Source organism: Spermophilus citellus, assembly GCF_964194105.1.
Source record: "Spermophilus citellus genome assembly, chromosome: 8".
Classification (NCBI taxonomy): Eukaryota; Metazoa; Chordata; class Mammalia; order Rodentia; family Sciuridae; genus Spermophilus; species Spermophilus citellus.
This window is the reverse complement of record NC_138189.1, coordinates 138,337,491-138,350,732: the sequence shown is the minus strand read 5'-3', so window position 1 is coordinate 138,350,732 and position 13,242 is coordinate 138,337,491. Positions and strand designations below refer to the sequence as shown.

Genomic DNA, 13,242 nt, shown 5'->3' with positions numbered 1-13,242 from the left:
ATTCTAAAACAAGCCACTACTTCCACCCCACTCTTTACAAAAGGGAGGGACAGTTCATACTGTACTGTACTATTTTTTCCTTATTAACTTTATGCTGTGTATCTTTGAGCTACTTTCATATTAATACATAGCGTCCTTATTCTGTTATTTACATCTGGGTAGCATTCGTGTGTGTGAGTGTGTGTGTGTGTGTGTGTGTGTGTGTGTAATTTTGAAATAAACAAAAATACTGTATTGAGAACTGGCTGAATAAGGGTGAAGCAGAACTTAATATTACTAATTATAACAAAAAAATGCATATGTTAGAAAACAGACTGAAAGCTAAAGACAGCATCTTAAGAAGTTTGGTTGAGAAGAACAAAACAAATGTAAAGAAATTAGAGAAGAAACTATTAAAGGTAGAGCTTAATTGCAGAGAATAGAAAACAAATGTGTCATGAGATCAAAAATAAAATGTTGCTTGAAAAAGATGGATATGAATATACTTCAGTGAGACAAGAAAAAAGAGCAAATAATTATGTGAAGAATGAATAAGATTACATCATGACAGCCTACAAATATTGGGAAATTATTAAGAAAAACTTTTTTCAAATTTTGAAAGTTAGATTAAATAAATTTCTTTTAAAATGTGACATCAAAATATACAATTAAAAAAAAAGAAAGGAAAGGTTCTAGAGCCATTAAACTGAATTGAAAACCTTTCCACTGAAAACTTTGCTTGCATCAGTGAGTTAAATAACACATTTAAAATGGTGTCATTTTTTATAAACTCCAAATAATATTGTACATTCTGCAATTCAGAAAACTCTTATTTTTTATAATTTGATGTGCTGGGGATCAAAGCCAAGAACTGATATATAGTAGGCAAGTGCTATGCTACAGAGCCACATCCTTAACCCAAAGTTGTCATAATCTGATGACCAGAAAGGACAGTAAGGGAAGGAAAAATTTTATGCCAATGTGACTTAAGATGCAATGATTTAAATAAAATGTTAGCATACTGAATCCAGAAACATACCAAATTTATTATGTTGACTTAGCATGTGTGTATATATAGGTGGTGTGTGTGTACATACATACTATGAATTAAATATGTGATCAGTTGTGGTTCTGTTCATTTAATATCATGATAAACTAATGCTATTTGCCACATTAACATTTGAAAATCATAATGATCTTGGACGCAGCAAAAGGACTTGATTAAAAATTCAACTTCCATGTGGGCTGGGGTTGTAGCTCATTGTTAGAGCACTTGTCTAGCATGTCCAAAGCATTGGGTTGGTTTTCAGCCCTGCATATAAATAAAATAAAGGTTTATTGACAAAAAAAAATTTAAAAAAAGTTCAACTTCCATTCATGTTGAAAACAATAGGAAATATAGAAAATGTAACTTAAAGGATAATTTTACAAAATGTATCAGTATACATCATAATAAAACATTGGGATCAAATTAAGAATTTATCATTTGTATTGCCATAATAACCACAAAACAAGATATATATTACATATATATTTATATATGTGTGTGTGTGTGTGTGTGTGTGTGTATTTTTTCACACAGAAAGCATTTATTCCACACATCTGTGGCTAGCTAGTCAGGTCTGATCATCTTAGCTGGATTCAGAGCCATAGGTTTATGAACTGTTTTGGTCAGCTTCATGTGACGATTCTTCTGAGGCCAGTGGAGACCCATTGGTCGTGACAAATCCTGTGGCCAAGTCCAATGTCAAGGGATCAGAGAAAAACAATCAACTGGGAAAGTAAGAAGAATCAATACGCCATATAAATCCAAATTGTTACAGCATTGTACTGGGGATCCTAGCTAGTAAGACAAATGGGTGGAAAGAAACAAAATTCAAAAGAATTGATATGTAAATTAAAAGTTTGGCAAATCACTAGCTATCAATATAAAAATAGATTATAGATAATAATGAACTCTTTCAGAAAAGCTAGAAGAAAGAATTTTGAATAGTCTCACAAGAAATGGTAAATTTTTGAGGAGATAGAGATAGTTTGGATTTGAACACTATGTAACGTATACATGAATTGAGACATTCCATGGTACCCCATAAATATGTACAATTTTGTGCCAATTGAGAAAAGCTATGCACTATTTCTAACATCCTTAAAACTGAGAATAATATATTGAATACCCAAATAGACCTACAGAGTAGAGCTCAGAACTGTCCTATAAATACAAGGATACTATTTCAAAAAATCAACTACATTTTTATATATCAGCAAAATTAAACTAGAAAATAAAGTCATGAAAGTTTTTATTTGCAATTTTAAAGTACCTAGTACAAGGAATAAATATAACACAAGAAAACTCATATCCCTAAGGATAAGACTATAATACTAATGAAAACAATTTTAAAAGCCTATAGTCATACATACCATATTAAAGGATTGAAAAGCTATTCTTTATATTGGTCTAGTAGATTTAATGCATACTGTAGATTCAAGGCATTTATTTTTCTCATTTCTTCTCATTCATGGTGTGTACCTAGAGGGGCAATATCTGCATCAAACTGCTCCATAGGTCTCCAGCATCCCCTTAGATCAGCAGCTACCCAGGGCATTTTACACTCAAGGCAGATTATTGGAGTGCTTGTGGGCAAGCCAACTATACAAATACATTTAAATGTTCTGTTTACGTCATGCATGTTTATACCAGTGGCTAAAGTAATTGACACAGCCACACTGAATGTAGTGAGGAGATATAGGCCATTTCCAGGTGAAGAGAGGAGTGAATATTTGTTGAACAATGATCCAGTCTATCATATGTAGTAAAGAAACTTGACCCTGGTAGCTCCCCTATAGAAATTGGTGATTGTGTACCCCAGCATATATGTATATATGTATGTATATAGACTAAATAACCCCTTCCTCAAGTGACCAAGTTGTATGCACCACAACCTATGAGAATGTGACATTGCATGGTAATAGTGATCTAGTAAATGTTGTTAAATCAAGGACTTAAGAATGGGAGATGATCTGATTATCCAGATGCACCCCAAGGTAATCAAAACTGCCCATAGAAGAGGGAGACTGATGGGAATTTGACTAAGGAGAGGGTGATACAATAAAGCAGAGATAGTGGATATGTGGTCCTAAGCCAAGGAGTGGCTCAAGAAGCTGAAGACCAGAGTCCTCTAGAACCCGCGGCAGAACACAACCCTGCCCAAGCACTTTAGATACTCAACGGCAGAGCCGTACAATAATAAATTCATGTTGTTTCAAGTCACCTAGTTTGTGATGATTTCTTACAGCAAAAACAGGAAACTAATACATCATAAGAATTAATACCAGCACTATAATAATGGAAACAAATGTTCACCAAATAGGATAAATTCTTGAACAGTCATACAACAGAACATGGTACAGCACTGATCATGTACAAACTACAGTTATATCAAACAGCATGGATGAATCTTAAAATAGATTGGTCAAAATATGCTACAAATAAAAACATACTAGATGAATCTTTTTAAATAAGGTTCAAAAATAAAGTAGCTGCTTTGCTACTTTAAATACTTAATGGTGAATCTATAGTTTTAAGAAAAAAATCATTTACTGTGAATGTGAAATTAGGATGGTTCTGAGTGGTGCTTGTGGAAGTGGAGGCCAACCTGGGGTGCTTGCAATTTTGCTTCTTAAGCTTTGCTGTGGCTACTTATTTATTCACTTGGTAATAAGACATTAAAATATTCATAGGATTTATGCACTTTTATATTCATAATTCTGTGTGTTATAGTCTACAATAAAATAAAATCCCATTTTAAAAAGAGATCTTAAAAAAAAAGAAGGCAAATGTGATTTTTTTTCTTTTTTTAAATTTGTGCGGTACTTGGGATTAAACCCAGGGCTTCTAACTGTTGCCATTTACTTTGCATGAAAAGAAAAATCACTGCATAGTGATTCTCAAGCCCCCTCTAGGGGCTCTTCCCCAAGTTGTATTCCCTACCAGATGAGATTACTGAGGCTGCTTATTATGGGATGAGGGGGTCACTCAGAAAATGGCCATATACCACTGACTGGATACCACATCTATTCCCCTCTAGTTCCTCTGTGTAGGGCAGTGCCCAAGCCGGTTCTATTCACCACTACATACAATGTCAGACTCTCACGTATGTCTGCTGACTTACCAGGAATTTGCCAAACTAAGTTTGTGATTTGTCTTGGTTTGGATTCCTTCAGAATCAGACCTTGAGTAAAGGATTTGCAATTCATCTGGGAGGTGACCCCAGGAAACACTGATAAGGGAGTGGGGAACTGAGAGAGGGAATTGAAGTCAGCCCACACAGGGACTTTGTATCAAGCAAAATGCCACTGGCGTTTGATCATTTGATCCCTCAGTTGTATTTCACCTGGGGGTGGGGGCGGGTCCAGAGAACTGAGATACTGATACACCATCTTAAGCAAGTCACTGGTCCAGGCTGTGTCTAAGGGTGTTATTTCCCAGTCATCTAGTGTGCCCGGAGCGGATGGGCAAAGCTGGGAGAAGATCCTAAAAACAGGAGGTGCTGACATGGCAACCAGAAGTCAGGCCAGCATGCACCAACTTGTTAAGAGGAATCCTGTATGTAGGGGGCCTGACAGCATCTGCCACAAGATGCTCTTACCTGTAACATATGGGGAAGGAAAGTGCTATGGTTTGAGTGTGGTTTGTCCCTGAGATGATCCTGTGCTCAAGGGTTGGTCCCCAGTATGCAGTGTTGAGGTGGAGGAGCCTTTAAGAGGAGGTTCCTGGTAGAAGGTAATTAGGTCCAGAGGGGCTCCTGGTGTATAGGTTGAGTCTCTGAGGAGTGCATTCCCTTGAGAATGGATTGTTATAAAATGAGCAAGCCTGGCCTCTCCCCAGACTCTGCCTCCTGTCTCACCATGTGTTCTCTTCCGCATACACTCCCTCTATTGCGATTCCATAGGCCATGAGGCTCTCAGCAGAGCTGAGTAGATGTTCCAGATAAACATCTTTTCTCTTTAAAGTACCCAGTTTCAGTATTTTGTAATAGCAACACAAACTGGTCAGACACAGTTAAGTGTGAAGTCTTAAGTGTGAAGAAAGCTGTGATCATAAATGTAATGTAAGGTTGATTAAAACAGAAACAGAATAATGCCTTGTTTAGGGTTTAAAACAAGGTTGGCCTTGTCTTATACTTCTATTCATCTCTGGTCTCTGCTTTCCTTGTCTCTTCTGCACTCATTTTTAAGCATAAAAAGCTCACTTACACATATGGATAATAAGTTTGGCTTTTCTGGAAAGATCCCATGAAGTTTTACTTTTCCTCGTAGGAATCTTGGATGCTTCCTCTGTCTGCCCAAATGGACATTCCAACTCTAAAATTCTCTGACTCCATGATGCATACCATGACTCTAACACCAACAATGCCTCATATTAGAAGTGGTTATAGCTGCCATAAAGCATGGACTTGAAAAATCTATATTAACCACATTCCGTCAGTTTTTGCCAGTTGATTCTAAATACCTTCACTTGCTGTTGGATAATGTTGTGTTTGAGGTGAACCCTCCTCTTATATCCAGGTGCAGATCCCCAAAGACCAACTTCAAAAGATATTAGCAATACTTTATTGACTATATTAACTGACAACTGTGGTTAATAAATAAAACAGTAAAATTTTCTGTGATAACTTCATCTTTAAGTATTTATAAATGTAAAATGTACTTATTTTTTCCTTTTCCACCAGTTGACACTATAGTTAAGACATGTTAAACTTCTTTATATTTGCTCATAGAACTCTATCCCCCATTCCTTTCCTATTTTTTTAAAAGAAAGTCCCAAACTGTCTACCAGAATTTCTTTGATTTTTTAGAGTGAACTAAGACCAATAGGGTCGTTTGGGGGTTGTTTTTATTAGGGATCCAATCAGCAATTCCCTCTGATGTGCTACATGCTTTTCTGGAAGCTGATCATGTGGCGCAGTCCACTGTCTGCCTGGACTTCATCAATTCTCGTTTCAGCTGTTCAAAGCTCACGAACATAATGAGGTTCCAGGATGCCAGTCGCAGGAAGGAAGGTACAAATCTAGAAAAGTGCATGTCACCATTCTATTAGCTTGTTTGAAATTCTTAAAGCTTTTATGGTATAGGTGGTTAATGCCTTTCATTAGGGTTGGGGGTGGGGTACTGGGGATTGAACTCAGCTACATCCCCAACTGCTCAGGGCCTTGCTAAGTTGTTGAGGCTGGCCTCAAACTTCTGATTCTCCAACTTCAGCCTCCCGGGCCTCTGAGATTACAGGCATGTGCCACCACTACCAGTTTCCTGCTTGTTTTTACAAGGTTTGAGACTTTTACTATCAATAGAATAAACCTTTCTGAAAATATTCAGAAATTAAATTCATACTATATTTTCTTAGGAAAGTGATTTATGACATGATATGATTCATATGATATGATGTAGTTTTATGGAAAAACGACCTGTTACTCAATACTAGTTTCTAGATGAGTTAAGCCACATAATTTTCTGCATCACTTTTCTAGATGGGTGGTGATGACTTTTCTCTAGTTTTGCTTTAATAAAATTGTCAAAGTTGAATCTATCAAATTAAAATAATGAAAACCAAATCTTATTTTCTCATGGCCCTCTATTATTCTTTCTTCTAGTTTATAGTTCTCCTGCTCCAAGAACGGTTTAATGATTAGAATATGGTCTTACACACTTTCCAATAGACTGAAACCAATAGGAAGGATATTGATTTTGAATAAGCCTCTAAGCAAAGCTGAGAACTTATTACCATTACAGCTGTTTCTTTTCTGGGACAGTGGAATTGGTGGGTTGGAGAAACCCGTGGCAAGGAAAAGTCGATACTGAGTCCACTGCGCATGCTAAGGCTGGAAAGCCAGGTTCCAGCTGTTCAGGTGAGACCCAGCCCAAGGCACAAGGCACCCTGCACACCACGCACATGAAGAAGAGCACAACCTACCCTTTGAAAAATGCCGACAGCCCTTCCTGGTGGAGCATTGTCATTGCGCAGCTGGGCACGCTGGTATACTGCCCTGGCGGAGAGTTAATAAATCTGGTCTTCACTACATCAGCAGGCGAGGACAGGAGTGTGGTGCAAAATCCAGCGACGAAAGCAGACAGCAGGTGGCAGGGGACATCATCTAGAATGTGTCAATGGGACAGGTCAGCACCAGACTCATTGTAACCCTGCTGGTCACAGGAGATCAACGTGGATGTCTTATAATTAATCACAAGGTCATGCTGGCAGCTAGGCAGGTGGTCAATAGTACCTGGCAAAATGGATTGTAAACACTTAAGAATAACTGTTTTCCTTGTGGCCTTAGGGCCCAGCATAATGCCTGGTACATGGGCATCTGACACTTTTTAATTGAATGAAAGTCACTGTCAAAAGAGACTTTCAGAGTCTCTAGAAACAATGTTACTTTGAGGAACTATCCTATGGAAGATGAAATCACTGATGGACTCCTTATATAACTAGCTTTTTTGGCTACAGTGCAGGAGGGACTTACCTTCCGAATTCTGCCATAGAAGGAATATGATTCTCACAAAAGTTCATATATTAGTCTTAAATGAGAATAATGTTGATATGAAGGGCAGTTGAATTTTGGTTTTGCAGCAGCAAAAGTACAACAACAAAAATTTGTTGCAAAAAATTTTATTGCAGCAAAACTATAGCTCTTTTTCTGCTTCTCAAAACATTATATTTAATGTTCAAAATTGCTTAAGTTCTAAAATGGGAAGACTATTAGGAATAAGGGATTCAGCTGGGCACAGTGGCACACGACTGTAATCCTAGAGACTCAGGAGGCTGAGACAGGAGGATCTCAAGTTTGAGGCCAGTCTCAGCAACATTAGTAAAGCCTTAGGAAACAAAATGAAAAAATAAAAAGGGGCTGAGGGTGTAGCTCAGTGGTTAAGTGCCCCTGGGTTCAATCCCCAGTACAGAGAGAGAGAGAGAGAGAGAGAGAGAGAGAAAGTAAGAGATTCAGTAGAACATGGCTATAAAAACTCCAAGATGAAATAATAGAGGTGCCAATGTGTGTGTTGTCTGAAAAAGGAAGCTACCTGCTAGGATTTTGTTTTTCACAAGAGCCCCCTTCATCAGGTCATATGTTACCAACTCTGTGCAATTGATGATGACATTTCTCAACAGATTAGGAGTAGTCCCTGGAGGAAAAAAACCAAAAGACAAAGTTTAATAAACTCTTGGATAAATGTGTTTTGATGGTTAGAAAATGCGCCTACAGGTTAATTACCTTTCCAAAGACTCCTGAAGCTCTCTGTTGTTGCTATAATTCTGTACGCGTTGTAGGTTCCAGTGTAGCGAGGTTTGAGACCGTGTAGGTGGCTCTGTGCTTGGAGCCTGACCTTCACCACCTCAGTGGGCTGCCCAATGAACACTGCCACTCCTCCAGTTGTGAGTCCGGCTGAGATTTTGCTTCCCAAACTGGGTGTTGCTGTCCAGAGAGAAAAAATGATTTTTCAAGACACCAAATTCAAAACCCCAAATGCATTCCTATTTCTCTTAAATGTTTAGTGGTTAGTGTTTTTATATTTTTACGTCTTCTCTATTTTCCCAATTGTGTGTTCATGTGTTGACCATGTACTAACAAAGGACCAAATCATAGTTGGGCTAGGAAAATTCAGTTGCCCAAAAGTTTTTTTTAAAAAATAAAGACTTTCAAGGAAAAAGTTAAAATGTCTAAATGGACAGTGGTTTCGTTCTTTCTGGCATTCAGCATAGTTCCTCCTGTGTTTTGCTGTCTTTTTCAATATTTCCCAACTATGAGGAGGCACCGGTCACCTGTGATGCTTGTCTTCCTCCTTTCAAAGACGATGTTAATCACTGGACTCTGTAGTCTTAGGAGAAGCCCAGTAGACAAGTTGCCTTAACTTGTAGTAGTAGGCTACACCATAGAAAGAGGATGAAAGTAAGAAAAAAGAAGTCGAGAAGGTGATATTTGTCTTGAAATGTTGGAAAATTAGCTAATGTCACTCAAGTTAGATCGCATTTAGCGGGGCCCGGTGATGCTTTCCTGTAATCTCAGCTATTCAGTAGGCTGAGGCAGGAAGATCACAAGTTCAAGGCCAGCCTGGGCAACTTAGGGAGACCCTGTGTCAAAATAAAAAAGCTGGGGTGTAAGTCAGTGGTAGAACTCCTCTGGGTTCAACCCCCAATACCACCGCAAACAAAACAAAACAAGACAGGTATCACTTAATATAACTACAAAGAGTCTTGAAGCCTAATACAACTTAATACAACTTAATACAACTACAAAGAGTCTTGAAGTCATGAAATATAAAGTTATGGTCCAATAACATTTACTCATCAAGGACTCTCTCAGTCTTCCTAATTCCGTTTCCTAGTCTGTGAACAGGAATAATAATCTAATATTATTTATATATAATATTAATATCATATGTAATATCAATATTATATAAAATTATGATATAAATATTATATGGAGAAAATATTTATATTATATATAAAATATTATATATAAATTAATATTATATAATATTAATATTATATAAATAATATTATATTATCCCTAATATTATTTATATATAATATTAATATTATACATAAATTATTATATAAATATTATATTTAATTATATACATAATTATAAATTATAATAACATCATATTATTCTTAAATAATATATTATTTATGAAGTCAATAATAATATTGACTTCATAAAATCATGGTGTGAATTAAAATAATATAGACAAAGCCCTCAACACACTGGATAGTACAGAGGAAATACACAAAACTGGAAGCAAATTTTCATCTCTATTCTGGTTGTATATTTGCTTGGCCAAGAGCTGAGCTTACACTTGTTGATGTCATGGTGAAGGCTGCCTTCACTTAGGCCCATGTCTATGATCTCACTCAGGTTCACTTCCCTACATGCCAGTCTCCCTCCTTCCTGTCCTTCTTCATCACAGGTAGGCCCCTTGAGAGAGGCCGAGTTTGCCGCCTCTTTTCCTCCTCAGTCCTCCGCTCCTCCTCAGTCCTTCCACCCCTTTACTCTGATGAATGTGTTTTTGCAATTCTGCTTCCTGGAATCTCACGTAGATCTGTCTCCTAAGCTCACGTGCCTACTGGACATCACCTCTGGGTGAGTCCTAAACTGAATCTATCTTCCCCCCATGAGATAGCTTCTATATTCCCTCCTGAAGAAGTGGTGTCTTTAGCCAGAAACTCAGAACTCACCTTACATTCCTACCTCTCCCTTAATCCTTACTTCTAGTCCTTCACCAAGTTCAGTCAATTGCACTTCCTAAATCTTTCTGATTGACATCTCCTTCCCTATTGCCAACGCTTTGGGGCATCACTCGATTATTTCTTACTTTCTGACTTACCCCTTTCTTATCCTTTCTTTATATATACTCTATGAGATGTGTTTATGCCATCTCCCTGCTTAATATTTTTTCAATAATTTTTCACCACTGTCAGCACAAAGTCCAAACTCCTTAGCATTAGCCTGGCCTGTGATCTGCTCCTTCCTGCTTTTCTCCCTTCTGGACAACATGCCCTCCCCCTCTGCTCTGTAAGTTCTCTCCATCCTGTCTGAATCTTTGTACATTAACTTCACTCAGCTTGAAAGGTCTTTTCTTACCACTTTGCCTGGATTACTCCTACTGATCCTTCAACTCAATTTAGACATTAGCTTTAGGAAAATCTGGTATGACCACGCCCCTGCAGCTAGTTGTGTTTCCCTTCACTGTGACATAGCACATGCCATGATATATAGTTATCTATTGTCTCCTCCTCCCCACAAGTCCCCTACCCTGAACCATGAACATCTGTACATCTAACACAGTTTCTGGCATGTTGGCAGTTCAACAAAGATTACCAAAGGAACCAAATAATTGCACCATAGAACCAAAATATATCTCATTCATTTGGTGCCTAAAGTACTCAGTGACGGATTAGAAGACTCATTCTGTGAAGAAAACCACCTGAACGGACAGCTTTACATCCTTTGTGTTTCATGCTCATCTTTACCTTGGACAATTCAGTGTCGATCTAGAAACATACAGACTTTATTTTCACTTTGAGAGTACTTGTGCGGATAAGTTTAAGTTATATTTGTACAGATACATAATAATTTAAAATTATCCCATATACTTACAGTATTCAAAAGTTACTCAAGACAAATGATGACATCAAGCCAAGGAGTAAGTTCATTGGTTCCTTGTTAGCACATCTCCCTGGCTTGTCTACTTCACATGACAGCATCTCTACTATGTACTGTGTGCTTTTGTGTCAATTGACTCCTTGGATACACAGATAATACCTTCTACTCATGGCATTGCTGTCCGGATTGAAGGATGTAGAGGATCATATGCCAGGTGCAGAGGGCAGCAGGTGTAGTGGTTAAAAGCTGGGGTCAGAGAACAGACTGCCTGGGTTTGAACTCTGGCTCTGCCCCTTTCCTGGTATGTGAACTTGGGCACGTTATGAAATTGCTCAATTTCCCCATTCGCCAAGGGATCATAATATCAGTATCTTTTTAGTTGTGATGGATCTCAACTAAAAGCCCAGGATACTGGAAGGACTTAAATACTTCCTGGCTAAACGGATAGGAGCTCAGACTACACTGGCACTCAGGAATCATCTGATTCCTTGCCTTCCCCTGAACAAACCCAGATACACAGATAATACCTTCTATTATCTGGCCCTCCCTAGTGGTAAAAGACTCCTAGGACCCTCTGGACAAGGAGATGAGTTTTTCCTGTCCTGTGACTCTCTTCTCAAGTTCTAGCTGCCTTTTCTTCACAAATCTCATGTTAGATATCCAAATTACCAGGAAAGCTTGTACAAGAAAGTACAGATTCCTGGGTCCCCAGCCTGAGAATTCAGATTCAGAGGGCCATGGTAGATTTCATTTGGATTTACAACAAGTTCCAGAGGTGTTTCTGATATACTTTGCTGTTTAGGGAACTTTGCAGCCCATTCATATTCTCCAGGGGGAGACCTAAATTAGACCCAAAACTTGCATCAAGGTCTGGGTGATTTTTATAAGTAAACTTACATCTGAAAAAAAAAATTATTTGCAGGCTTGTTTTTCTTTCTATGAACCTGGGGAAAGGACAAGAATTCAAATATTGATATTTTGTGGCCAAATTGTTATGGAGACCACTACCCTGTTTGTTGGTTTAGTGGTGCTGGGATAGAGGCAGGGCCTCCCATAAGCTAGGCAAGTGGCTCTACCACTGAGTTCCACCACAGCCTCCCAGGTCACGTTTTCAAAGAGCCCAGCCCCTCCCAGGAACCCCAGTAAGGCTGTTTGCTTACTTTCATTCCCTGAGGTGAAGAACTCCTGGACAGAATCATAGAGGCCGATCCTAAGAGAGGCGAAGCTTATTTGTCTTTGCAATCCCGCAGGCAACCCACTGTACAGTTTCATGGGCCCTTCGGTTTTTGCCAGGGTGGTGATTGTTCCCAGGACACCTTTATACGTAATACCACTGGAGACTGGGAATTCGCCTTGGATCTGGAAATGAGAAAGGTACAGGTTAGGGTTAGTACTTTGGTGCTTAGAACTCTTAGGGCCCCCAACTTTTGGGGGGTTTGGCAGTAGTTATGGTCAACCCATCATCCTTGACCTTGGTTCAACTAGTCCCTGGAAAAGTTTCAGTTTCCCAACCCAAAGCATCCAATCCCAGACAGCCAAGCCGCTTTCCAAGGCTGCCACCATCCTTCGCTTATTGAAAGGGTGGTTGAGCCCAAACATTGCATCAAAGGGACACACACCATAGCAGGCGGTCCTCTCTCTGCCCCGAGACCCCCAGCCATCCGCCTCTGGCTCGCTACCTGTAGCCGGACTTTGGCGGTGTCCAGCGGGAAGGTGATCACATCCGCCAAGCAGGCTGACACTCCAGCTGAGACGATCTTGATGCCCATGGTCGGGTGCACGTCGGAGGCTGTGGGGCTCACCATCCTCACTCAGAAAGCGGGGCCAGGCGCCTGGCAAGAGCGAAAGGCTCCAACCTCCAAGTTGGAAGTTCTTTTCCCTCCCGGCCTGGGCAGCGAGCCCACTCTCTGACTTCTGGGACAGCCACCACCAGGGAGGTGGCAGTCCAGAGGTGACGGCTGCAGGCGGAGCGCAGTGGTGCCACCGAGCCCGCACGTCTCCCCCGACGCTCGCGCCGGGGTGACTCGATGCGCCCGGGCCGACCCGCGGTGGCGTATATAGCCGGGAAGACCTGGGCGGGGGACCGGCAGGGGCGTGCTCTGGATGC

General features: G+C 39.6%; 1 protein-coding gene across 1 annotated transcript; it reads right to left on the bottom strand.

Annotated features, from left to right (window-relative positions):
* Window positions 1–5,931: 5,931 nt before the first annotated feature.
* UCP1 (uncoupling protein 1) lies at window positions 5,932–13,129 on the bottom strand (the record flags this gene model as incomplete). The annotated part of the gene is made up of 6 exons (XM_081304693.1): window positions 12,815–13,129; window positions 12,296–12,494; window positions 8,244–8,444; window positions 8,053–8,154; window positions 6,947–7,127; window positions 5,932–6,046 (listed from the first exon to the last, which is right to left on the bottom strand). Exons 1-6 carry the CDS (start codon window positions 12,938–12,940, stop codon window positions 5,932–5,934), a joined length of 924 nt encoding a protein of 307 aa, XP_081160819.1. The 5' UTR covers window positions 12,941–13,129.
* Window positions 13,130–13,242: the final 113 nt, after the last annotated feature.